At 38.1% G+C, this 27,330-nt stretch overlaps 1 protein-coding gene across 6 annotated transcripts in view; it reads left to right on the top strand.

The window, feature by feature from the left end:
* The window catches only part of PIKFYVE (phosphoinositide kinase, FYVE-type zinc finger containing), a 75,321-nt gene that overhangs the window by 24,193 nt on the left and 23,798 nt on the right, over positions 1 to 27,330 (top strand). For 5 of the 6 annotated variants that reach the window (XM_073879316.1, XM_073879312.1, XM_025892436.2 and 2 more), the window contains 15 exons: positions 1,663 to 1,774; positions 3,205 to 3,352; positions 3,888 to 4,055; positions 9,984 to 10,043; positions 11,753 to 11,882; positions 12,301 to 12,481; positions 13,120 to 13,194; positions 15,133 to 15,240; positions 17,188 to 17,328; positions 17,945 to 18,071; positions 18,350 to 19,509; positions 21,207 to 21,307; positions 22,651 to 22,722; positions 23,399 to 23,570; positions 25,720 to 25,898. In XM_073879316.1, coding sequence (XP_073735417.1) covers positions 1,663 to 1,774; positions 3,205 to 3,352; positions 3,888 to 4,055; positions 9,984 to 10,043; positions 11,753 to 11,882; positions 12,301 to 12,481; positions 13,120 to 13,194; positions 15,133 to 15,240; positions 17,188 to 17,328; positions 17,945 to 18,071; positions 18,350 to 19,509; positions 21,207 to 21,307; positions 22,651 to 22,722; positions 23,399 to 23,570; positions 25,720 to 25,898 — 2,934 coding nt within the window. The remainder of the gene's footprint in view (positions 1 to 1,662; positions 1,775 to 3,204; positions 3,353 to 3,887; positions 4,056 to 9,983; positions 10,044 to 11,752; positions 11,883 to 12,300; positions 12,482 to 13,119; positions 13,195 to 15,132; positions 15,241 to 17,187; positions 17,329 to 17,944; positions 18,072 to 18,349; positions 19,510 to 21,206; positions 21,308 to 22,650; positions 22,723 to 23,398; positions 23,571 to 25,719; positions 25,899 to 27,330) is intronic. The other variant, XM_073879323.1, reaches the window with a different exon arrangement.

Here is a 27,330-nt window from a genome sequence, read left to right as displayed (position 1 = left end):
TGACAGAGACACAGCGAGAGAGGGAACACAAGCGGGGGGAGTGAGAGAGGGAGAAGCAGGCTTCCCGCGGAGCAGGGAGCCTGATGCGGGGCTCGATCCCAGGACCCTGGGATCATGACCTGAGCCGAAGACAGACGCTTAACGACTAAGCCACCCAGGCGCCCCTCCCTTCTGTGTTTTAACCAGTAATGAATAGATGCAAGGAGCAAATGGGGTCACAGTTTACCTTATTTATTAAAAGCAGGAGTGTGCAGTAATTTCCCAACACAAAGCTCTCTGATTAAGCAGGATTTGGGATTGTTGCTAGGTATTAAGATCACAGTGGATTCTCCTGCTACTGTTCCCTAATCTGGACATTGCAACCTGTCCTATGGAATTGAGTTCATAAGTCACACCTGAAGTGTCTTGCTCGCCTCAGAAATCATTTGTGAGAAACAGACAGACAGGTCCTATTGCCTTTCAAGGCAGCATGTCTCTAAGCTATTTTAGTTGATTAGATTAGCTACTCCTTTCCTAGGAAGAAACATGTAGCAAGAGAGTAAAAGTTTTAGCAGTGAAACCCTGGGGTCCAGGTTTGGCTATATTTCTTTTTAGTTTTGTGCTTTCACTCAAGTTACTTAATCTCCTTGCACCTTGGACCTCTCAGTTCCAATGTGAGGAGAATATATGGTGCTGTGAAGAAGCCGTAACAATGAAATGAAATAATATGGGCTAAAGTGCTTTATAAATTGTGAAATACCATATAAGTGCAGTGTGTTAAGTATCTATTTCATGTGTATATGTGTATATATATATAAAGTGTACATATATTATTATTTTTATTTTATTTTATTTTTTTTTTTAAGATTTTATTTATTTATTTGTGAGAGAGAGAATGAGAGATAGACAGCACGAGAGGGAAGAGGGTCGGAGGGAGAAGCAGACTCCCTGCTGAGCAGGGAGCCTGATGTGGGACTCGATCCTGGGACTCCAGGATCATGACCCGAGCCGAAGGCAGTCGCTTAACCAACCGAGCCACCCAGGCGCCCCATATATTATTATTTTTAAAGTTTTGTTTATGTGAGAAATCGTGAGCACGAGCAGGGGGAGAGGCAGAGGGAGAGAGAAAGGGAGAGGTAGACTCTCTGCTGAGCAGGGAGCCCAATGAGGGGCTTGATCCCAGGACCCTGGGATCATGACCTGAGCTGAAGGCAGACGCTTAACCAATTGAGCCACCAGGGCACACCTTAATTGTCTATATATTATTGTATGTATATTAAGTATCTATTTCATATGTACATGTATATATATCTGTAATATTTGATATTGTCTTTTTATCAAGACTGTAAGCTCCTTGAGGGCAGGAACCATGTTAGTCTCACCATTTTGTTTTACTCTAATGAGGACAGGGGTATGCATGCACTGAGCACTTGATACATGTTTGTTGTAAGTAAAATTAGGTTTTAGTAGGACTGCCTTACCCGCAGGTTCTCCTTTACTCTGGTATTTGGGAAAATCTTTTAATTTAGCTTCAAGTCTCGCTTGTTTTACCCCCCACCTATCGCCGGACCATTTGTAATTCCAGCTGATTAGAACAGAAGAAAATTCAGTTTGCATTTCATCTTGTACCTGTGAAATTACTCTGACTTTTAAAAGTTTTTATTTTTCTTGGTCTTAATTCAGGGCACAAGCTATAGCCATCGGACAAGCAATGGTCGATGGACGTTGGCTGGATTGTGTCAGTCATCACGACCAGCTTTTCAGGGACGAATATGCACTGTACAGACCACTGCAGGTAGTTTTGCATGTCACCGCTGACGAGAGTATGGCTGGCATGTTGTGAAGTCTTTCTTCATCAGTGGGAATAAAAAGTTGTTGAATTAGCCAGAGATACCTTTTCCTGACATGTTTTCCCTGTTGTCTGAAAGTTAAAAATATTTTTACTTGGTAGGGAGGGGTGATGAAAAACCTATTGGAATTGGACACTTTCCAGTTGGCTTGGCTTTTTTTTCTTTCTTTCTTTCTTTTTTTTAAGATTTCATTTATTTATTTGACAGAGAGAGGCACAGTGAGAGAGGGAACGCAGGCAGGGGGAGTGGGAGAGGGAGAAGCAGGGTTTCTGCAGAGCGGGGAGCCCGATGTGGGGCTCGATCCCAGGACCCTGGGACCATGACCTGAGCCGAAGGCAGACGTTTAACGACTGAGCCACCCAGGTGCCCCATGGTTTGGCTTTTCTTGAGCTGGGCCTCATGGTATTATATATAGTTGCTTGTCATTTACTTTTAATGGTTTTCAGTTTCACTATGTCTGTGTTTTCAGGACTAAGAGAGTATATAAATATATAATAAAAATTGAAAAAATGTAGTATCCCCAATGCAGTAGATTTTGATACATTAGCAGTATTAAATTGTATAGCAGTGGTAAAACGATTATTTATATATATCTTTATTTTAATTAGGGAATAGAAATTATTTAAAATAGAACTTTTTTTTTTTTTTAAAGATTTTGATTATTTATTTGACAGAGACACAGCGAGAGAGGGAACACAAGCAGGGGGAGTGGGAGAGGGAGAAGCAGACTTCGTGCTGAGCAGGGAGCCCAATGTGGGGCTCGATCCCAGGACCCTGGGACCATGACCTGAACTGAAGGCAGACGCTTAACGACTGAGCCACCCAGGCGCCCCTAAGATAGAACTTTTTAAAAAGATAAGCTTTCACTTTTGGTCTATGTTAATTTTATATATACATATATATATATATATATATATATATATATATAATTAGGAATACCTTTGTGAACTAAAATTGGAAACTCAAAGGTTAGAAAAGACAAATGACCAAAAAGACTGGTGTGGTGTTATTTGTTAAAATTTAACAGTTGTTTTCCAGAATGTGTCCTAGCGTTGGCACAGGGTTAGAATAAATTCTAAGCCAGGTTTACTCTCAGGACTAAAAGGGATGAAATGAAACACTGTAAAATATGTATATTATGTTTTCTCATATTAAGTTGTCTGAACCTACTGATTAATGACAATTAGAATTATCAGAGTGGAATTATCAGCATTAATGCTGGTTTACAACTTAGTGTCTATTAATTTGTTTATTTTTATGTAAATTTATTCAGTGTTAGCTTTGTAGAAGTATTGGGCTAGAGTTTATTTGTAGTGTTGCCATTGAACATTGCCACTGAAAGTGAATTACTTGGATCTTGTCTTGATCTTTCCAGAGTACAGAATTTTCCGAGACCCCTTCTCCAGACAGTGACTCAGTGAACTCTGTGGAAGGACACTCTGAGCCGTCCTGGTTTAAAGACATAAAGTTCGATGACAGTGACACAGAACAGATAGCTGAAGAAGGTGACGATAATTTGACTAGTGAGTTTAAACTTTCTAACATTTTAATTTTTATGACTCATTACTGTGTGTGTATGATAAAATGAGTGTCTTGTTTGTTTAGTTGAAACAATCCTACTTTAAGTTTTATGGCACCAACTAAACATCTGATAGCAATCCTTGTTCTAGATACAGTATTTTCTTAAGAAACCAACTTGTTAGGCTACTGGCGTTTTCAGATTTTGCCATAGTCTCTAGTTTGCAGCAGCTTAAAAATAACTCTGAGCTAATAATATCGCAGCAGACAACTTTCTCACCTCTTCACTATGATATCAGACTTTCTCTCTGCAGAACCTCCGATATATTTCTCCATCTTAAAAATTCATCTTATATTTAATGTGTTCCAATTTTATTAAGTCTCCACAGAAGTACATGAAAATACTGTATCCATTTTGGTATTGCACATTGGGCTTGTCTATTAAAAGAACATTTTTCTCCTTTCCTCCAATACCCTGATGAAACCCATTTTTACTCCCCTCCTCTCCCTATATTTCTTTCCCCTCCCCGACACTAAAAGATTCTGCCAGTCCTAGCAAGCGCACATCAGTCAGCAGCTTCCAGTCCACAGTGGACAGTGACTCAGCCGCTTCCATCAGCCTGAACGTGGAGCTGGACAACGTGAACTTCCATATCAAGAAGCCCTCCAAGTACCCACATGTGCCCCCTCACCCTGCTGACCAAAAAGGTAGGAGGGAGTCACCATCTGGAATCCGGGCACAGGCTGGAGAGCTGGGCTACATGATCTCACGCCGGCCTGTCCTCCTGGCTTCCTCTGTCCTCGTGGCGGAGGGGATTCGGTGTGGGTCTTGTTCCCCCCTTTCTCATTTCCCCACACTGCCTCCCCACACTTTTTTTGATTGGTTCCTTTTATTTCTCGTTTTCTCCCTCAGTACCACCACTCCCAATTTAAAGCTGATAGTCTTTAAAAGGACCTACTACTGCTCTTCCCTTAGCATAATGTGCAACTTCCAAGGTGGCATTTCTTTGCATTTATAACATGGATGTTCTGCTCTATTCATTTCTCTTTCTTTATTTAACATTTTAAAGCCTACTTGCTTATGCTATTAACCAGTAACGTAGTATTTCACTAAACCTTTTCAGGTGCTTGAACTATAGTAGGGGGAAAACACACAATCCAAAACATCTTTCTACTATGATTTTAAATGTTTGCTATGGAAAGAACAGACCGAAGATACACATTTCTTTCCTGATACTGTTGTATTTTTTCCATGGTTTCTAACCGTGATGAAACTTCTCACAGATATTTGCCTGCAGGGAAGGGTCGTGTTGATCAGAGTCTCATGTGTATTCCCAGGCCACGCAGTAGTTATATTTTCTGTTGTTAATAAATAAAATATCATTCTTGTGTCCAGCTCAAAAAAAAAATGCTTGTAATGTATGTGCCATATTTATAAAAAAGTTTTCTTCTCTGAGTAATACACAGTGATTTTGATAATTTTAGTTGTCTTATTTGAGGGTTTATTCTACTGACTCAGAAATAATAATGGCCATATTGAGAAGACATTGGTATAAAAGGAAAAATAAGATAAATTATTGCTAAAGTCCAATATAGCATTATATAAAAAATGAAATGGATGTCGAGGTTTACTCTGTTGGCTATAACTAAAAGCCAAATTGAATTTTAGCCCTAAAGAGGCATTATGTAAAATGAAAAAAAATAAAAAATACATAAGTAAATAAGTAATTGTGAGATTTCATTATGTTGTAGTAACTAAAAAATCATTATAAAGATGAACAACATTTATTCTATGATTTCACCTGGAGTTTGGATTTTTAACATTTAGCTCTCTAAAGTTGAATTGTTTCCTTAGATTGGAAATCCTTGTCTAATTCCTTGCTACTTCCTATTTTGAATCTAAAAATATCATCAGAAAAGAGAAGCTTTGAACCTAAACATCTGTTCTAAAATAATTGGAAACAAACTCCCATTTCTATAACAAATTTCTAATGGTTGTCAATATTAACCATTACCCTCAAGATGTGGTAAAAAGGCTTTTAAGAGTTACAGTAATAGGGGGGAAAAAGAGAGGCAAACTGTAAAACAGACTTAATGATAGAGAACAATCTGAGGGGTGCCAGAGGGGAGGTGGGCAGAGGATGTGCTAAGTGGGGGATGGGTATTAGGGCATTTGTGATGAGCACTGGGTGTTATATGTAAATGATGGATAATCACTAAATTCTCCTGAAATTAATATTATACTATGTGTTAATTAATTGGAATTTAAATAAAAAATTGAAACAACAACAAAGAGTTGTAGTAATAAAAAGGTACATCTTATTAAAAAATAGAAATTTAGAGAGAATGCCGTGAAAGAGGAGACTTGACTAGCATTGAACATGAGTAAGATACATATCTTTATGGGAATCCTCAAAACAAATTTTAAGCATGGTGGAGAACATTTGGGTGAGTATGAAAGGACATTGGAGTAGACATGACACTTGGGCGAGATGAACTATAGTCTGGTCTCCTGGAGCATAGTGGGTGATGCTTTTGTAATAGAAATCATAGATGTGGGTCAGAGGTGGCATCTGTTGTGATGCAGGATATCTGTCCTTCGGACACATGTGTTGGCAGTGCAGTTTCATTTTGCTGAAAGTAGAGCATGAAATACATTTTTGACATGAGGATTTCATGTCTTGGAAGGTTAGAAAATTAACGAAAACCATGAAGAAGGTGACCTGTTGTCATAGTATTCAGAATAGCAAAAGATGAACTGTGGAGCACAGTTGGGCAATTTGCTTTAGGATGCCTGACTTCCTAATGTTGAGAGAGGAATGGAACAGGAAGCTTCAATACTGACATTTGTACAGTACAACCTCAAATTGTATCCCTAAGGAAATTTAAAGGGGAAGCATCCGCAGTTGAAAAAATCACCATGACTCGTCTGCAACCTCTCTGTCCTCAACCCTTTAAAAAGATTGTCTACAGAAGTTGTGAGAGATACTCTCATATGAGGATAAATCTGAAAGGGGGGCCAGCACTTAAAAAAAAAAAGACAGGATAGCAGAAGTCCAGCTTGCACTGATGGATGGAGTGAATGCCAAGGACATCTCAGAAAAGATTTTTTAAAGTGTGGGAGAATGAAAGAAAATTAGGGCAGTATTCTGGGGAAGGTGATATAATATTAATTGAAGCTTCTCCCCCTCAAGGTAATTTTATCAGGAAAGAATATATATGGTTAAAAGGTAATTTTATCAGGAAAAAATATATATGGTTAAAAGGAAAGTAAAGTACAAGATAATGAAGAGAGGTGAGAGAATGCCTGATTACTTTAAATAAGTCTTTTGCCAGGTTCAGGCGAGATATAGACCAGATTATTGAAAGAATTTAGAGCTGTGATCATGGGGCCAGAGTTTGTTATCTTTGGAGTATTATGGTTCAGATGATTGTAGTGACAGAGGCATTAAAATTTTGTAAAAAACAGGTTCTTGATTTGGCATTGGAAGTTGGCAAAATTGTAGAAAAAAATTAAGAGGATGTACTGTGGTATTTAGAAAAGGGCTTGGTGGTGACTGGGCACCGGTGTTGGTTAACTAAAATCAATCTTTTCATAACAATCCCATTCCTTCTTTTATGGTGGTATAGGATTGTTAGCTCAGGAGACTGTGGTAGATACTGTTGTCTTTTATGTTAATGAGACATTTAATGGTCTCAGTAACCTTGCAGACAAAGAGGACAGTTTCACACTTGAAATATGTTAAAGAGGGAGTTATGGGCAGTATTTATATTTACCTTTTTTTTTTATCAGTACTTGAAATTATATCTATTTATTATATTTACATATTTGTTTTTATATTATATATTTGTAAACCCCTCGAGAACTGGGATATTTGGTCAATTTTATTCTTTTTTTTAATTTTTTTATTGTTATGTTAATCACCATATATTACATAATTTGTTTTGGTGTACTGTTCCATGATTCATTTTTTGTTCATAACACCCAGTGCTCCATGCAGAACGTGCCCTCCTCAATACCCATCACCAGGCTAACCCATCCCCCCACCCTCCTCCCCTCCAGAAACCTCAGTTTGTTTTTCAAAGCACAGGTTCTCGGGTCTCTGTGAGTCTCTCTGTAAAAAAAAACACACACACATAAAAAAATTATTGGTGTGTTTGGCAAATGTGAGAACTTAGTGATGTCACTATGTCCACTATGTCACTAAATCCAACATGTGGATTTGTACTTTGTGTAATGGTTGTGCCAAATACTGAAAGAGGAACCTGATAGCAACAGGAAAGGGATGCTCACAGGTTATGCTGTAGGGCATAGGTCATATGCAACCTAGAGAGTCTAAAATTTAAGGCCTTTTTAATTCCCTTGATAAATGTTTCTGGCTTTCACAGTTCTCTCCTGTTAGTTTTTAGCATTCTAACAAGAATTGTTCATTTTCTGTTTTTCTTGTGAAGTTGAAGTACAATAATGTATTTTTTCTGCATTGTAGTTAAGACTAACACTGATTACCAGAAAGTAAAGATTGTCAGAGTGAACTGGTAGTGAGGCGGAAGAGTAATACACTCCTCTGCCTCCTGTTTTCCTTCCTTTTAGAATGTAAGTGGGAATTGGTGGTTTTTATCTTTCCATTGAAGTTAAAGGTATTATTTATAAAATATTTTCTTAGGAATCATCTTTTATCTTCCAAGGCTGAGGAAATTTGGATTTCTAAAAATGATTTACATATCTGTACTTAAAAAAAATCTGGTATTTTTTACCTTATGTAAGCAAACCCCTCATTTTCATAAACTTGTAAAACTGGAACATTGCAGTCTTCTTGCTTGATTAGTTTTTCACTATTGGTAAAACTTGGAGAGTTGTACAATTAAAATACATTTTGTTATGTTTTGCAAGCAGGATCTGAACCATTCTTGACAAATTAGTAGAACCTAGAGAGGGGAAAATCATAGCTTCCATAAGCTTCTAGATCTAACTTCCCATTTACAGGAAAACCTGTAGGAGCAAGTTAAACAGCACCATACGGAAACAATCTAATCGAATCCAGAAAATGGGACATTCCACAGGACATTTGGCCTGGGTTCTTTCAAAATTCAATATCATGACAAAGTAAAAAGGTAGGGGGTTTGCTTTGGACTACAGTAGAATGAAGGAACTGTAGCGTATGAACCTTACTGGATCCAGGTTTGAGGCAAAAAATTTATTAAAGCATTTTGGGGACAGATAAATTTGAAGAATATGCACTAATTTCATCATATTAAGACATTGTCAATTTCCTTTTTTTTTTTTGAAGACATTGTCAATTTTCTTAAGTATGCAAATGGTATTGTGGCTATAGAGAAGAGTGCCCTTATTTTTATGAAATGTATGCTGAAGGCTTAGTGGTCAAGTGTCATGATGTGTGTAACTTCAAATGGTTGGGGAAAAATGCATACATATATGTAGAGAGAAATCAGATACGGAACGTTAACGATTGTTAAATCTAGGTGAAGGGGATACAGGATTTTCTGTGTGTTTTGAAAATCATCATCATCATATATATATATGTATATACACATATATACTTAATCTTTAATGTGAAAAGTAAAGCTCGTAAAGCCAATATGTTAGTTGAACAAACAGATTGGCATTATTCATTTCTGTGTGGGAGGTGTAGAAATAAAGTATAACACCTGTTTTTATTTGTCCACATACTTGATTTATTGTATTTGGCATGGTACACTTCGAATTTCCAATGTAAAACTTTTTCTCTACTTTCTTGTTGAAAGGATGCACATTTTAGCTTATAAACATAGCATCTTCTGAAGCTCATTTGTTATAAGTGAAATCTACCTGGAAAGAATTTTGTGGAGAACCTTTATTTTAAAAGGCTTAAAATACATTGTATCGTTTGCATAGTAGAAAGAACCTCACTTGAGCTATGCTTGGTCAGGGATGCAAAGAAAAGTTCATGGGGAAGTAAAGAGTAAGTTTCACTTGTGAGAAAAGTAACATTCTAAAAGTTTTAAAAGAACACAGTGTGTATTCAGTTATGGCAACTATTTGGCAGTGTTTAGTTAGAATTTTGAAAAACTAAAACCCTAATTTGAAAGCTCATAAAAATCCTGATGAGTTAAATCTTTATTTCCTGCCAATGTCACTTCTGTATTAATTTGCTTTATAGCATATAGTCTGAAATTTGAAAAAAAAAAAAACACCTTATATATTTTTTCAGGGGGCTTCTCTGTCTATAAACTATTCTCTATATAGACAGAGTGATTATTTGTGAAATCCTACAGTTATACATGAGAAGAATAGCGTAACTTTTTAGGCTTGTCGTACCTAAATTACTAAAGATCTCAATTTTTATAAACTCGTTCAGCTTTGATAAGGGAAAAACAATCTGTTAAAGATCATCTGATGTTACTGCTTCAAGGTTCTGTTGAGTTTTATTATTCAAGTCTTAATTATTAAGTTTGAAGTGTGTGGAATAAGTATAAAGATGCATTTTAGCCTAAAGCTTTCTTCAATTGGCTGGGCAGTGTTGGGTTTAGTATGAGTAATACTTTGTGTGTAGGTGTGGTCTCTGTATAATTACGCTGGCATGTTTCAGTCATAAGTCTCTCCTTTTCTTCCTCCTCTGCTCTCTTCCTGGTATGCAGAGTATTTGATTTCTGACAATGGAGGACAACAACTCTCAATAAGTGATGCCTTCATCAAAGGTAATTTTATCAAAAGCTGTACATGGGATGGTCTTATTTGTAAGAGTGTACTTAGGGCCTAGCACATTGATTGGCACAGAGTAGGTACTAAAAATAAATTTGATTAGTTTAGTACTATAGGATCACAGTTTTTATATGTATAGTAACTCTGAGAATGTCGGTAATGAAGAATATAAACTTGGACTTGGTTTGAGAGAAGATACCTGGTCTGAAAAGCAGTTGTTTAAAAGCTTTTAAATTGAATTTGAATTTTATTCTTTGAAAGTCATTGTTTATGCTTCCCAAATCATGAATATAATATTAAGTATCGATACACATATCATCAAGGATTCTCAAACTTGTCAAAAAGCTCCCAGAGAGATCTCATCCATTTGAGGATGCTGCCTGCCCTGTGGAATTGGAAAGAGAAATGGGGAAATAGAGATAAAGAACTAACTTTGCTGATTAATTTCTTGGGGACAGAAGGCAGTATAGAAGAAGACAGCCTTCTCTTACAACTTCCCTACTTAGCTTACTGTGGAGTAAAGATACTTAATTAGTTCATAACACTCCACAGCTCAGACCTCAGATAAGTTCTCATAACTTAGCAATGTTTCTCAATTCATCTCTGAACATCTGGTTCAACTAGGAGTTTATATAGGCTAGCTGTTTACATAATTAAAGTGTACAGTTTTTTGTACCTCATATCATGAACACATGCTTTACTTTGTAGTGCCAGACTGTTCGGTTGAAAGTTTTCTTTGTTTGGTTTGCTTTAAGAGGGGGAAGGATTAGAGAATTTTTGTAAGCATTTGCCACCTCTTTCCATTTATTCAGTCACATTTTTCAGTAATTATATAGTGAGCATCCTTTTTGCAAAGCTTTTTTTTTAAGATTTTATTTATTTATTTGAGAGAGAGTGAGAACTAGAGAGAGAGAGAGAGAGAGAGCACACACAGAGGGAGAAGGACAGAGAAGCAGACTCCCTGCTGAATAGGGAGCCCTATGTGGGACTCATCCCAGGACCCTGGGATCATGACCTGAGCCGAAGGCAGACACGTAACCGACTGAGCCACACAGGCGCCCCTCCTTTCTGCAAAGCTTTTAATACAGTGTGTTTTTTGTCTAGATGCATTTTCATTCTTTTTAAAAACTTAAAGATTTTACAAAAATTTACATAAGTTGTTATGTTTTAATATTTTTTTATAGTTCATTTTTGGGTCTGATTTATAAAAGTTTTGCTTAAAAAAAGGCCTTTGTTCTAATTTTGAGAAAGAAACACTACAAAGAATTGTCTGAATAGACTGTCTGCACTGTCCTGTACTGGTTGAGATGTATCAGGGCTGAACTTTCCTCTTTAAAGTTCAGCACCCACACTGTCACATGTCATTCTACCAGCATTCAGAGTTCTGTTGAATGCAGTTTTTAGTTCGTGGTTTTACAGGGAAAGGCAGCCCCCTTCTTTTCGAATGTAATAAAAGGACTGTTTTTCAGAAGCTGTATTTTATAATTATTGGCTTGAGAGTCCTAGTCATTTTGGTTGTTGTGAATATTGATCGAACTCACACTTAATTTTTTTGTGTATTTACACATGTCCTTGCCTTTTTTACACCAGCAATTTGAATTGTCTGAGTTTAAAAACTTAAAAAGATAAATTTGCACGTTATAAATCTATTAAGTACATGGCATAAAACATAACAGTGAAGTACAATTTCTTATTTTACACTTAGAATCCTTATTTAATCGTCGAGTTGAGGAGAAATCCAAAGAGCTGCCTTTCACACCTTTGGGCTGGCATCATAACAACCTGGAGCTGCTGAGGGAGGAGAATGGAGAGAAACAAGCCATGGAGAGGTTGCTGTAAGGCAGTGAGCTTTTTGATGTTAATTTTCCATTTTTATAATTTTCAATGATTTGATGATCATATGCATAGTTCTTCTTCCTAATAAAATAAAAAATACTAAGATTACTTAGGAAATAAAGCCTGTTCTGATGAAATTTCTTATAAAATGAGAGTCCTAAATTGTGATTGTCTGTCCCAGTTGTAATTTCTATGTAAAATTTAGTTGAATTAAAGGGGTTATCTTAATTGAAGATACAGATTTCATTCATGTGCAAAATCATTAAGGTACAGATGAAATACGATTGGCTCAAGAAGATCTTGTCTTTGAGCCATAATTCATATGCTATTTCTTTGTAGACTGCTTATTGCATCTTCAAAATTATTATCTCTGGCAGTATTAACTATGCAAACTTCTTTCTTGTGACATTTTTGTAGTTCAGCTAATCATAACCACATGATGGCACTACTCCAACAGTTGCTCCATAATGAGTCATTGTCACCATCTTGGAGGGACATCATCGTATCACTGGTCTGCCAGGTTGTTCAGACAGTCCGACCAGATGTCAAGAATCGGGACGATGACATGGATATCCGTCAGTTTGTCCATATTAAAAAAGTGAGCCCTGCTAATGCTTTTCTAATGCTCGGAACTGATAGGGTGGGCCTGGTAGTAATTTGTCTCTTAACGGTAATCTAAAAGGTGTTCTAAGTAAGGAGTGGGAGGTTTTTCTGTCTGTTGTTTGTTAGCAGTACACTTACACGTCAAAGAAGCCACCCATAGGAAATGAGAGGTGATTGGAAGGGGGTGACTTGGGCATCGAGTGGGAAACCAAACAAATGTGGTTTCTTCCTTTTGCTTCCTTTTTCTTGATACATCATCTATGAGGATACCTCTTCCCACAGATTACTGTCACTGTTCTAAGTAAAAGCAGTGGATAATTGCCTTTTTTAGATAGTGGACGCCTATATGTATTTTTTGCCTATGACGTTTGATTTAGTAATGGTTTTAATTGCCAATTTGGTCAGTCATATGCGTATTTTAGAGTACCAGGTAAGAACATAGAGAGTGGGAGGTGGGAAAATAGTCATGCTAGATCTCATTAATTATTGGTTGAAAGAAAGAATTATATCCTGGGACTTTCTGTTCTGATTTGATTACATAATAGTTAAAATTAAAAATGGAAATAAATAATAGCATCTATCTGACTGGATTCTAATAATATATCATTGAGTTTTGTTTTCTTGTTTCATTAGATTCCAGGTGGAAAGAAGTTCGATTCTGTGGTTGTCAATGGATTTGTTTGTACCAAAAATATTGCACATAAAAAGGTAATATGATCTCTTCAACAGTGAAGTTCAAATTGTGACTGTGTACCAAGCCAACAAGTTGGGGTACCCTAATCGTAGGAGAGAAGGAGAATGGATATCAAGGAGCAGTTAGCGGTGTCTGCTATAGGGGTGAAATTTTGGAGGTTCGGGTAAGGTCTTCAGAGCTGATGATGATTCGGTTTTGGATGATAGGAATTCATGAGGCAAGAGAAGAAGGGAGAGGATGGGTCAGGTTCCAGACCAACAGAATGATAAGGTACTGGTATCATTTCTTCTTGACCTGCCACATCTTTGGGAGACAAGGTTTCTCTAATAGACTGGAGTCCTTCCAGAGGCCTAGCATTTTAAAACTTTTAAAACTTTGTTTTCTCTTCTAGGGCTGAGCTGCAGAACTATCACTGGTGTTCTGTTATCCTTCTCACCTTCTATTTTTGCCTTCAGGCCTCTTTCTAGCACTAGTACAAAGGAATGGGGTGAAATAACCTGGTGTATTAAGGAATCTCTGAGATCCTAAGGTGCAAGATGAGAAAGGAGATGAGGCGGGAGGAAGCAGGCAAGGGGCTTTGTATCCCACTAAGGGTCTTGAACTCTATCCTGAAGGCCACTGATTCTCAAAGTGCTTGGTACATCAGGGCCCCCTGTGGACCTTGTTAAATACGTAGATTCCTAAGCCCAACCCCTAGAAATTCTCATTCATTATAAGGGAGTGGGAGTGTGGGGCTGCTTTTAAAGTAGGCACTGCACGTGTTTCCAGTGTCATTGGTTGGTCCTCATGTTTTGAAAAACCATCAGTCTAGCAGTGCTCTCAAACTTGCTGTGCTTCCAGATCACTCTGGGAACTCAACTACAAACAGAGATACCCTGACCCCTGCCTCTGGAGATACCAGTTTGGTTACAGTGGGAGCTCAGGTAGATTTCTAGCCTGAGCAACCTGATGGGTGAACTACAGTCCTATTTTCACTCTTTTCTAAGCAGAGATTAATTCATTTTTCTGTAAGGCATGAAGCCTCCCAAAAATTGTGGGTGACCATAGATAAAACTATGTTTGGATTTGATCCAATGTCATTATATCTACATAGTATCTTATTAAAATTGGCACATTACCCATCAAGGTAGTAATTTAAGCCAAATTAAATGATCTCTATAGAATTAAGAGGAAAGTATGTTGAGCTTATCTCCAGAGTTGAAAATTGTATGTGGGAGTGGTAGAAACATATGCATGAATGACTGTCTTGCTCCACTGACCCATATTTATCTTTTAATTTGTAGTTGCTGAAAAAAAAATATCCCTAAATGTAGTTCCCCAACTGACGTGTTCATTATTTTAAGGCCCTTTGCAACTTGGGAGTGTATAAGCACAGTCATTCTGAAACCCCCACTGCAGGGGGCCTGGGCTGCTGGGCCTGTGGCTTTAGTTGCATCGTTAGGGTATATTGTTTGAGTCCGCACTTCTGGATACACTTTAAGGTTTTCCCTTTTGCCTTCTTGTTACCCAGTTTGGCTTGCCAATGTATCACTGCTTGGAATCTATTCAGGAGGTGTTTTAATTCTTTTCTCCCTCCTTTCTCTTTGGATTTTAGAAAGTTTAAATTATGCTTTTGAAGTTACTGATCTCTACGAGTTCGTGAGGTATCCTGTCTTTAAGCCCCTCTCTTTAAAGACAGGATAAAAACTTTTATGAGTGTAGAGGATTAGGTTAAAATAGAATTAGTGAAACAAAGCCAGTTTTTGAGGAAGTCTGCATTGCTCTGAGCAGTTTGTTTTGAAGAAATATGTAAGAGAATACCACAAAAGAACTAAATGAGAGTATTTCGATACAAATATAAGGAGATAGTCTATTTAGGAGGAATTACAAACAGTATGACTTTAAAGATACGATTAGAGAAGGTCTGTAAGGTGCAAACTTTAAAAGCTTTTAACACATTTCATGTTTTGTAGATGAATTCTTGTATTAAAAATCCCAAAATTCTTCTGTTGAAGTGTTCCATTGAGTATCTCTACAGAGAAGAAACTAAATTTACTTGCATTGATCCTATTGTGCTTCAGGTAAGGACTTCTTGCTGAAACAATGATCTGGAGGATCTTTGTGTACTGTAGTGCTTGCAAACTCAGAGAGATTGCAGGTTTGGTTCCAGACCACTGCAATAAAGCCAGTGTTGCAATAAAGCATATCAAATGACTTGTTTGGTTTCCTGGTGCATATAAAAGTTATGTTTACACTCTACTGTAGTCTAATAAGTATGCAGATAGCATTGTATGTAAAATAAATATATACTTTAATTTAGAAATACTTTATTGCTAAAAAGTGCTAGCCGTCATCTAAGCTTTCAGGGGGTTGTTCATAATCACTGATTACAGATTACCCTAACAAATATAATAATAATGGAAAAGTGTAAAAAACCGTGAGAATTACCAAAATGTGACACAGATACGAAGTGAGCAAATGCCGTTGGAAAAATGGTGCCAGTAGACCTGTTTGACACAGGGGCGCCACAAACCTTCAATTTGTAAGAAATGCAGTATCTGCGAAGCACAGGAGAGCAAAGCACGATAAACAAAGTTTGCCTGGATCAGAAGGAGGAGGAAAAGCAAAGGGCAAGGAGATAAGGAGCCTTTGGCTTCAGAGTCTTCACAAAGCTGACACTGCTCTGCTCCGTGCTCATGGCCTACTCCCCGATCTTCTTTCCTTGCTGGGCCCGGCCCAGACCTCCTTTGGAACAGGTGCTTCATGTACAATTATGGCAGTTGATTATAGTTGGGACTGAGAGGAAGTGTATTTGCCATTCTTGTGCCAAAGCCCAGAAATTTAAAAAAAATCAACTTCTTCTAGGTATACTTTTGAAGCTGCACAAATAATATCATTTAAAATGCTGTTTAAAGGGCGCCTGGGTGTTTCAGATGGTTGGGCGTCTGCCTTCGGCTCAGGTCATGATCCCAGGGTCCTGGGATCGAGTCCCGCATTGGGCTTCCCACCCATCGGGGAGCCTGCTTCTCCCTCTGCCTCTCTCTCTCTCTCTCTCTCTGTCTCTTACGAATAAATAAATAAAATCTTAAAAAAAATAAATGCTGTTAAATTACTAGGTAGTAAGTAGAGTAGGAAGTTAACACATTTCAAGGGAAAAAAATCCGTTTTGTTAATAATGGGAGATTTTGAAAATGTCCAATTTCTGTCAGTAAAACAGAGAAAGGTAGAAATATACTCCATCATGGCAGGGTCATTGCATAAATAGGCTCATCCATCTTGTGGCCCTCACCATAAATACAGCTTGCTCAGAACACACTTTGGGCTTATGGACCAGAAGTGACAGACATGCTCATACATTCAGGTGTCTCCTGTGTGGAGCCCAGGAATTTTATGAGACAGTGATTTGTATTGTTTTAGTTCTGGTTGTTACTTAACAATACTCATTTGCTTTGAAAATAAGCCTTCGTCAAGCAATTGTATTAAGTGTTAAGTTTTAGATCTTGAACTCTAGCTGTTCTGGGTCGAATATGATCTGCTGGGAGATTGAAATGAGGAAGAAGGTGAAATAGCATCTTTAGAGAGTTATTTACTCAAATACCCAAAGAAGAGCTACTCTGTTAATTTCAGAATGTAATGGGGGAATCTATAATTAAAAAATTAGAAATTGCTTTCATTGGGGAGTTCTGAGGTTAGATTTTTTTTATTCTTTTTTTTTTTTTTTTAACTTCTGAGAGCTAATTGGATTCTTGGCTTTCATAGTCGAAGTTATTAAGAACTGAAAATCCTTCGAAGTAAGATTAGTGAGTCAGAAAATAGAGTTTCTCCAAAACTCTTTTTAGCGTAACCAGCAGTTCAGGATTATGAATAATACTCTTGGTTGTGTTTGAAGTAACTTGCTTATGGACTTATTTGTGGATGAAAAGAATTTAGGCTTAGATTTATATTAATATTCAAACTGTCCTGATATTTTAATATCTCTAGATCTTGAATTGTACCAGGTATAATAGTTTTGACGTTTTTTCCCTCAGGAAAGGGAATTCTTGAAGAATTATGTTCAGCGAATAGTTGACGTTCGACCCACGTTGGTTCTAGTTGAAAAAACAGTATCTCGGATTGCCCAAGACATGTTACTAGAACATGGCATTACTTTGGTCATTAATGTAAAATCAGTGAGTGTTCTTATTTTTCTATTTTTATATCATTTTTTAAAATTTCAGTTTTTAAATTTATATGTATTCATGATTGATATTCAGGGATCTTTGATTATCTATTTGCTGTTCCATATATTGAAAGTAGGACAGTAGGCACGACAGCCATTTCATTATTTAGACTGGAGAACCTCAGGCTGGAAGAAAGTGTAATTAATTATATAGTGCTCATTATAGTTGTTTATAAGACCAAAGGTGTAACAGACATTAGTTAATAAGTAGTCCTTGTTGAGCTTTCTTTTTGTTCAGGGAATTGTACAAGTAGAAAATGTTCTCTCTTGAAAAGTTACCCTCTTCAGAATAGTGGCCAATTCTAGGAAATTTTCCCCTACCCCCCCCCCCCCAGTATCCTGTGCCAATGCATGATGCTTAAATACCTTTTGGTAATGTTATTAATATGAGTCTGGTGTTTTCGTGGGCACATATTGTAGTCTAGTCTAAAATCAAAAAAACTGTTATACAATTAAAATTAAGGAAATTGTGAGGTTTATTTCTAAATTTTTATTTTCCAGAAAAAATTTACTGAGAATTTTGTTCTCCTCTTAATTTTGTAATATAATGTTTTTCTGTGTTCTAGCAAGTTTTAGAACGCATCAGTCGGATGACCCAAGGTGATTTAGTAATGTCGATGGACCAGCTGCTTACAAAACCCCACCTGGGCACCTGTCACAAATTTTATATGCAGATGTTTCAGTTACCTAGTGGTGAGTGATCTTTAGCATAGATTCACCTGAGATTGAGGACAAGAGGAAATGAGAAAACTCATTAGTACTACAATGTTTACTTTGTCCTACTAATATTTAATATCTGTTAATAATATCTGGTTGTAATACTAGTATCTGTGAGCAGTGGTTAGATGAGGATTGGCAACTGTGGTCTTAACGGTTTTTCTCCTGTAGAGGTTAAGATAATGAATTAATTCTGTTTGGTCTTACGGATTGCCACCTAAGTCTTCTTAAACTTTCTTTATGTTTATTTGTAGAGCAAACCAAAACATTGATGTTTTTTGAAGGCTGTCCACAGCACCTGGGTTGCACAATCAAGCTTAGAGGAGGCTCTGCTTATGAGCTGGCTCGAGTTAAGGAAATCCTAATCTTTATGATCTGTGTAGCTTATCATTCTCAACTAGAAATCTCCTTCCTCATGGATGAATTTGCTATGCCTCCTACGTTAACCCAGAATCCTTCTTTCCATTCTCTGATTGAGGGACGGGAGGATGAAGGGACTGCCCAGGAGCCATTCAGCGGAAGTGCCCTCCCCCGGGAGCCTGACTTCCCTCCAGAGCTTCTGCCCTCCGATGATGGCAGTTTGCTAGACTCAAGGACTGTGTTTGAGAAGGGTGACCAGGAAAATAAAAGCGCTACACAGGATGTTGCCTCTTTGAAGCATCAAGAGTATGCCACGACAGCTTGCACAGCGGCTATCCCCTGTGCTCTCTTTCCATCGGTCCCAGAGTCATTGTTGCCGCTGCACGTGGACGACCCACAGGCTGCCATGGGCATTGAGCAGCCAGAGCCCATGCAGCACATGGATGAGCTGCAGGATCCCAAAAGCCAGATGAGAGCCTTTAGAGACCCTTTACAAGACGACACTGGATTGTATGTTACTGAGGAGGTTACCTCTTCAGAAGATAAACGGAAGACTTATTCTTTGGCCTTTAAGCAGGAATTGAAAGACGTGATCCTCTGTATCTCCCCAGTAATCACATTCCGGGAGCCCTTCCTTCTGACTGAAAAGGGGATGAGATGCCCTACCCGAGATTATTTCGCAGAGCAGGTTTATTGGTCTCCTCTCCTCAATAAAGAGTTCAAAGAAATGGAGAGCAGACGGAAGAAGCAGCTGCTTAGGGATCTCTCCGGCCTTCAGGGCATGAATGGAAGCATTCAGGCCAAGTCTATTCAAGTCTTGCCCTCGCACGAGCTAGTGAGCACTAGAATTGCTGAGCATCTTGGGGATAGCCAGAGCTTGGGTAGAATGCTGGCTGATTATCGGGCCAGAGGAGGAAGAATTCAGCAGAAAAATGCAGACCCTTTTGCTTATTCAAAGGAAGCACCTGGTATGGCAAGCGGCAGATCAGGAAGCAAAATTGAGGGTGATGAAGAGAAAGGGTTGATTCTGAATGACACGCTGTGGTCAACAAAGGTGAGGCCACTTTGGGTACACGTTTAGAACATGTTGAAAAACTGGGCTGTGCATGTTTAAAAAAAAAAAAACCACACAACTATGACAGATTGCAGATTTAGTAAATATTTCTTCCTGTACTTTTTTTTTTTTTTTTTTGCCTTGAGTCTGTTGGCTTATGTATTGCTTTAAGTATGAAGTAGGAGTATCAGGTAATGAAACTGGGTTTTGAACTTTTCACGCTGAGCTCACAGTCAAGTATAGGAAGAGCTTTGCAGTAGGGGGAAGGGTGGAGCTAAGTAAAATTGTGGCAGGCTGACTTGGGTGTGGTGTGATGCGTCCTTGGTCCTTTATGAGAGGGAGTGAGAGGGAAGGTTCCTGAAGAAAATGGATGTGTTTTTAGAAAATATCAGACATATTTATTTAGCATAAAACACTTCATGTTATTTAACGGTGATCATGCCCTTACTCTTTTTAAGCAGAAATTGAGGGGAAATTAAGGAAGATTTGCTCATGGACACATTAGTAATAGTGTTAGTAATAAAACTAATGAAAAAATCCATCTAAATGAGGATATGAAATTGTTTAATAGAACAAATAAAAAGTTGCCTAATATCACCAGGAGTTGGGGAAGTGCTAAATAGTAGCTCTTTATTTGTGTGACACCATTTTCTGTGTGGTACACTAGTGTTTGTGAGATTGGCAAAAAAGGAAAGTGATAAGAGCCAGGGTTAATGTGGTGTGGAAAAATACCTATAATAAATATTATGTAAATTTGTGTTTATATACACTTATGTAAATTTATAGAAAGTGATAGAGAGATCCTGAAAGTTTCCATGTACACGTATATTACCTATGGTCCAGGATTCCAATCTTTTATAACCTATTCTGGCAAAATAAGCATTTTATATAGGAATGCTTACATTTTGTAGGAATATATGCACAAGGATATTTGCTGAAGCCTTGTTTCTAGTTGTTTGCAGTAAAAAGGATGAGTTTGATCTCATTGAATAATCCAGATAGAGCCCATGATATATTACCAGGTGTTAAAAAGCAAGTAGTGTTGTATGAGGCATCCTCTCATCTTTATAAAAATAAAATCACCTGTGTATTCTTATGTGGGTGTTTTTGTGTATAAATGCGTGTGAACTTGCAAAAAGAATGCATGGTTTTTAACCACAGGGTCAAAGTTCTCGCTTTGGGAGGTGGGATAACATCAAAGGAGGAGAGGCTTTATGTATTTCTTGAACTTCTTCATGTACCTCTGTACTGTTTTTCAAGACAGCAAATGTTGCCTTCGTAATGATCAAGAACAGGTATAAAGTACAAGTAAATAAATACCTGAGAATTTAGATTTCTCAGATCAGTGTTATATCCAGCCGTCAGTTCAGACTGTTCCATATGGCTCGAGGTCATTAACTATTTACTTCCAAAATAATTTAATGCAATTTTATAAGTAATAAAGAGTATCTAGGAAGACAAGCTATTTAGACATCTGTTTGTATTTTTAAGTTAACTTAACCTTTTGGATTGTTTTGTCTCAAAAATGAATGGCTCCTGTTCCTTATGTTAGTTTCTGGCAGTTTTCAGTCTTCTCTGGAACCTTACGGTGATGATGGGAGGCCTCACAAATCAAGGGGGATGTGCTGGCTATTGCAAGCACGCATTGGGGTTAGAGTGTGGTTCGGCTTTTGGGTGCTCATCCTCTTCTCCTTTAGGTGGACTGTCTGAACCCTGTGAACCACCAGAGACTGTGCGTGCTCTTCAGCAGCTCTTCGGCCCAGTCCAGCAATGCCCCCAGTGCCTGCGTCAGCCCTTGGTAGGATGCTTCCTCTTGCACTGCTGCACTGTACTTCACAACAGAATCCCAGCAACTTAAAAAACATATATAGCCATTAGGGTCTGTGTTTAGGTAAATGGCATGCTGCTGGTCTACACGAATTGGTAGAACTTCTAAACTTGTGAACTAAATATGGAATTCGTATTTGTTCATGGGTAAGAAGTAAATGATGTGAAGGTAAGAGTGAGTAAGAGTGAAAAGGATGTGAGGGATGGAAGAGAAATTTGTACTTATAAAAGTGAGAAAGTTGATACATAAAAGCTGGTTTGCTTTTTTTTGAAGGTTTTTTTATTTTTAAGTAATCTTAGCACCCAACATGGGGCTCGAACTTACGACCCCGGAGATCAGGAGTTGCATGCTCCACCGACTGCGCCAGACAGGTGCCCCCATAAAAGCTAGTTTTAAGCATTTAGATGATAATGTACAATTTAGGCAGCTTTTCCATAAGGCATCATTTTCGTAAAAGCAGTGAATCTTTGGCCTTATTAACGGGTTTTATCCTAAAACTTAATTCTAAGTAGAATGATAGAAAAACATTTTATAATGTTATAAATTATTTGTTTAGAATGATATAATAGACACAAAAGACTGCTTATTATATAGTTTATTTTTCGTTTTAAGAGTACTATGTACTTTTAAAAGCTTGTCTTTGGAGCACTGTTTCCATAACAAAATGTGTTCTGTATTTTAACTTTGGACTCCAGAAACACTTTATTTCTCCCAGTGAGATCAGGGATCTTCTGGAGTCCATGTAGCTCTAGCAGACTGACTTGGGGCTGGGGAACCCATAGAAGTTTTCTGTGGGAGTTTATGGACTCCTTAGGTCAAGGCTTGAATAATTTAACAGTGCTATAGTCGAATTCTCTTATTTGTGGGCATTCATAAGTCAGGCATAACATCAGGAATTGGCGCTCCTGGAAGGATATGAGCTGCTGTTCTCCATGCTCAGTAAAGGTGTGGACCAGGGAACAGGAGACAGGAGTTGTATTTTATGGTGATAGGACATAAAGGCTTTGTAAAGGAAACTTTTACCTCTTCCTAGCTCACATCCATTTTACTCATTTATTATTATTGTTTATGCATCCTGATGTAGTTTGATAAGATACTAATGGACTGGGAGTGGGTAAGGAGCTATAGTGTGGCTAGTCCAAACCTGTTTAATCCGATGAGGTTAACTGTTCTATAAGAACGACAGAACATTACATACTTTAGTACTACATTATAGGCATGTCTAGCAGGTAGTCAGTTTGTAGTCTCATGAAGTGCCTTGGCTGTGTGGTAATTCTTACGGCATATTCCTAAGAAATGTTGTCTTCTTTTAGGATTGTAACAATGGAATTTTATGGAAAGAATGATCTTACCTTAGGAATATTTTTAGAGAGATACTGTTTCAGGTAAGAACAAATTTTCTCCTTATGTCCCATGTATGCTTTTCTGATGCCCAGAATTTCAACCTAAAACATAAGCATGAGTTGGAGTTATTATGTGGCCTTCTCTATAATACCACATGTCAGAGTATACCATACAAAGAAGTAATTGATTTCATATTCAACCCCGGGTTGTCTTATCTAGTTTATTCCTCAGATCTTTGAGTATCTAAATACGCTGCGATCCCTAAGACTTTTTTTTTTAGGATGTCTGTCTTTACAGTGATTGAAATGAGAGGCTGGAGAAGCATAGAGATCAGCTAGACCTTAGTTTAAGTCTTAGTGCTATCACTTGCCATTTACATGACAAAGTGCAAGTAATTTTTACCAGCCCCCTATACAGGAATAACAAGCTCCAGAAGTATCATGGACTTCCATAGGTAAAATGAATTGATGTTTTCAAAATGCTAAGCCAATAGAAGGTGCTTAAGAAGTGGAAACTAACACTGAGCCGTAGCGGAAGACAGGATGCTCAGCCATAGGCTCCGAGTAGTGCGAGTGATACCCTGCACCGATCGTCCACCGGTCATCATTGCTCTAGAGAGGATACTGCACTTTCTGGACAGTGGTTCTGATTAGCGAGTATTCATTCTACACTGCTTCCAGTTTCATGGTTAATGTGAGGACTTTCTTTTTGTCAAAGGCCTTCTTACCAGTGCCCTAGCATGTTCTGTGATACCCCCATGGTGCATCATATTCGGCGCTTTGTCCATGGCCAAGGCTGTGTGCAGATAATCCTGAAGGAGTTGGATTCTCCAGTGCCTGGATATCAACATACAATTCTTACCTATTCCTGGTGCAGAATCTGCAAACAGGTAAATGTGCCCTGTTACTATAATATTTCATACATCATTTATTTCTTTATTTGTATAGTTCTTTTTGAAGGGGGTGGTCTATGTTATTTTGGATTTATTCATCATTGGGCTCTTATTTATTTTACCTTCCAGGGCTGGGTATTGCATTTGGTGTTTGTTTCTTGAAGGTTCCATTTTAGAGTTCATCAGTCATTAGGTAAAATATAGATACCTTGTTCAGTAAAATTATGGAGATTATATCTTGAAAATTATGTTTTATTTATTCAGCAAACACTTATTCAGCACCATCTGTATGCCAGGGACTGTGTGAGGGCCTGGGCATGGCTCCTGTCCTTTAGTGGGGGAGACAGACTTGTAGTGTTGCACAATAATGATAGTATGCTAGGATGTTTCTGTCTGTTTGAGCCTATATCAACATTCCTATCTTAAGAGATCCAGCTGAGACCATGTTTAAATTGATTTCTTGAGAAAAAGACCTTGTGTTTTATTTCTTGTGTGTGCTTTTCTTTTTTCACTCTGGAGAAAGTACTTGGTTGACAATATTATGCTTTTAATATTTACTTCTTACCCAGATTGTTTGCAATGAACATATGCCAAGTTTAATAACTTATTTTGGAGTGTGCTTTTAGAAGGCAAGTATGAGAATGACAGATAAAATAATAGTGTGACCTGTATCAATGTCAGTGGTCAAGGAAAGCAAAATCAAAGTCTGTTCGTTCTGCAGTAGCAGAACATTACATTTCTTGTAATTATCTGTCTTTTTATACTTGTTCTTATAGGCCTTTTGTTCCTTCTAGACAGCGGGTAATATTTTGTTGTGGAATATGTGAACTTCTGTAGATTGAGCAGTGAATTAAATAAATAAATTAGATTTGTATATCTCACATGCCTTGGTGTATGTACTTTATTTTAAAACAAAAACTTTTGCCTTTGGGGTTATGTTAGAAAGGAAAATGCAAACGGTTTTTGTTACACAAAAATGAAAGACTTCCTTGTGTCAAAAAAGTTATAACATGACCAAGTAGTAATATACTTAGTATTAAATTTCTATAAGGCATGATAATAGAAAAAGGGCAAAAGGCATGACAAAAAGCAATTTAATAGAAATGACCAGTAGACATGTGCAAATAAATTTTGCTCAGTAGTCAGAGAAGTGTAAATAAAACCAGTGAAGTGCAGTTTTATTTTGTTTTGTTTTTAAGAAATTACATTTCAAAGATTTATAATTCCCGAGATTGGTAAGAAAGTAGGGAAATTGGTATTCTCAGATATTGTTGGAGATTGTGTAAACCACACCAGTTTTTCTGTTTTTTAGAGATTTTATTTATTTACTTGAGAGAGAGAATGCAAGCGGCGGGGTGAGGGGGTTGGGGCAGAGGAAAAGGGAGAAGCACATTCCCTGCTAAGTAGGGAGCCTGACATGGGGGGCTCGATCCCAGGATCGAGCTGAGCCTAAGGCAGACACTTAACCGAGCCACCCAGGCACTTCCCAGTACCCCAGTTTTGGAAGAGAATGTGGCAAAAAGTATCAAAGACTGCATAAATGTTCATGCCGTTTGGCCTACCAATTCCTACTTTCCTTAATTTATTCCAAGGAAATAATTATGGATATTTGTGTGTGTGTGTGTGTGTGTGTGTGTGTACACACAAGAAAGTTCATCAGAGTATCATCAGAATAGAGAATAAAGAAACACTTAAATGTACATCAGTAGGGATTGGCTAGATATGTCCATATAGTGGGATACTCAATGGCTATTAAAAATCAAGTTGTATAAGAGTATTTTATGTGGGAAAATACTTATGATACATTGCTAAGTAAAAATAACACAAGGCTATGAAACTAATTATAGGAAAGACTTTTTATGTACAAATATGCTGGCTGGATACCTTCTCTGTGTTCATTTACATGTATATGTAAATATATATATAAATATGCATACACATACATAGAAAGAAGATATACTAGTATATACTGAAAAAATGATACTGCTCCCCCAGCCATCCCTAACTCTACCCACTTTTAAACATTTCTTTCTTTTTCTACTTTTCTTCATTCAGAATATATTAGATTTGTACTAGAAAATAAATTATTTTTTAGAAAGGATTCTCAGTATGTGATTACATAACAAATGATTTATATGAATTTCAGGTAACACCAGTTGTTGCTCTTTCCAATGAGTCCTGGTCCATGTCATTTGCAAAGTACCTTGAACTTAGGTTTTATGGGCACCAGTATACTCGCAGAGCCAATGCTGAGCCGTGTGGTCACTCCATCCACCATGATTATCACCAGTATTTCTCCTATAATCAGATGGTGGCGTCTTTCAGGTAAGAAGTCAGAGTGATCTTACACACGGTCACATACTCCCTGGAAGGCTTTGTGACATTTCTTCTCTAACTAGATGGAATTAATTTGTGGTGTGTTGTTCCCCAGCCCTACCATTGCAGATGCAGAGGGTCATACTCTGTGCTAAGAGCTTTCAGTGTTGTCATTTTATTTAATCCTTAATTTAAGAAGTAGGTATTATTATTATTACCCTCACTTTCGAGCTTATAGGTCACTGAGAGCTAGCAAGTGATAAAGTCATGATATGAACTAGTAGATCTGCTGCTCCAGGTGTTACCTGTAACCACTGTTTTCTGCATGTAGGCATTTATTAGAATTTTTGTTAAGACATTAACTAGCATAAGGTTAATTGGATATTCCAGGTAGAGCTAAAATCACGAGTTCACAGAATGGGTACACTGTGGTATTACATGATTTGAGAAAGCTTTCAGGCTCTGCCATCAAAATAGACCCAGAATCTGAGCACCTCTGACCGTCTCCGCCACTCCCTCTCTGGACTGAGCCTCTGTTGCCTTTCCCTAGAGGATCGCAGTGGCCTTAACCTCACCCTTGGGCTTGCCCCCTCAGTCTGATCTCAGCACGGCAGTCACAGTGGTTCCGTTAAACGAAAATCAGCTCAGGCCACGCCTCGGCTGCAGACTCTTCCATGGGTATCTGTTTCCGTGAGCCGTTTATGGGCCTGTGAGCTCCTACATGCTCAGTACCTCTCTGTTCTCACCTCCTGCTCCTGTCCCCTCACTTACTCCTGTCCCCTTACTGCAGCCTCGGTTATATCAGGCAGGATTCTGCCTGGGAGCCTTGCACTTGCTCTTCTCTCCCTGAACTGCCCGCCCCTCCCCAGCTATCTGCCTGCTTTGCCTGACTCCCTACAGGTCTTTGTTTACATTTCCCTGCCCTGCGCCTCAGCCCTAGCACTCCCTACTGCCCTTGCTTACTTTAGTTTTCTCTGGAGCTCTTACCATCCGATACAATGTATATTTTAGCTATTTGTTTTGTTTATTGCCTGAGTCTCCTTATTCCTGAATCACCAGGGCAGTAGTTTTAGCCTTGTTTAGTGCTGTTTCCTCAGCACCTAAAACGACATCTGACACAACATAGGCCCTCAGGAAATACTGATAATTAGAGCTTATTTCCTTTTGGAGGCAAGAGCTTTAAACAGGAATCTGCCGCCCCGCATGGGTGATTAGCATTTATTAGACAACATAAACTCGTGGGTACAAAGGCTCATAAGGGACTCATGAGGAGTAGTCTCGTGAGGAATCCTCAGGAGCTGGGAAGGTACTTCTAAGTGAACTGTAGGAGGGTTCCTCGCCTTCGTAAAGGTTTATATCCCAGTCGTTGTGCTTTATATGCAGCCTCGGGATACATGATGATGTCACAGTACAGTGAAGAAACAAACAGGACAAAACCCTT

Source organism: Callorhinus ursinus, unplaced genomic scaffold, assembly GCF_003265705.2.
Source record: "Callorhinus ursinus isolate GAN/ISIS: 27379988/994484 unplaced genomic scaffold, GSC_fseal_2.0 scaffold2, whole genome shotgun sequence".
Taxonomy (NCBI): Eukaryota; Metazoa; Chordata; class Mammalia; order Carnivora; family Otariidae; genus Callorhinus; species Callorhinus ursinus.
Note: the sequence above shows the minus strand (reverse complement) of the source record. Positions and strands in the feature narration are given on the sequence as shown.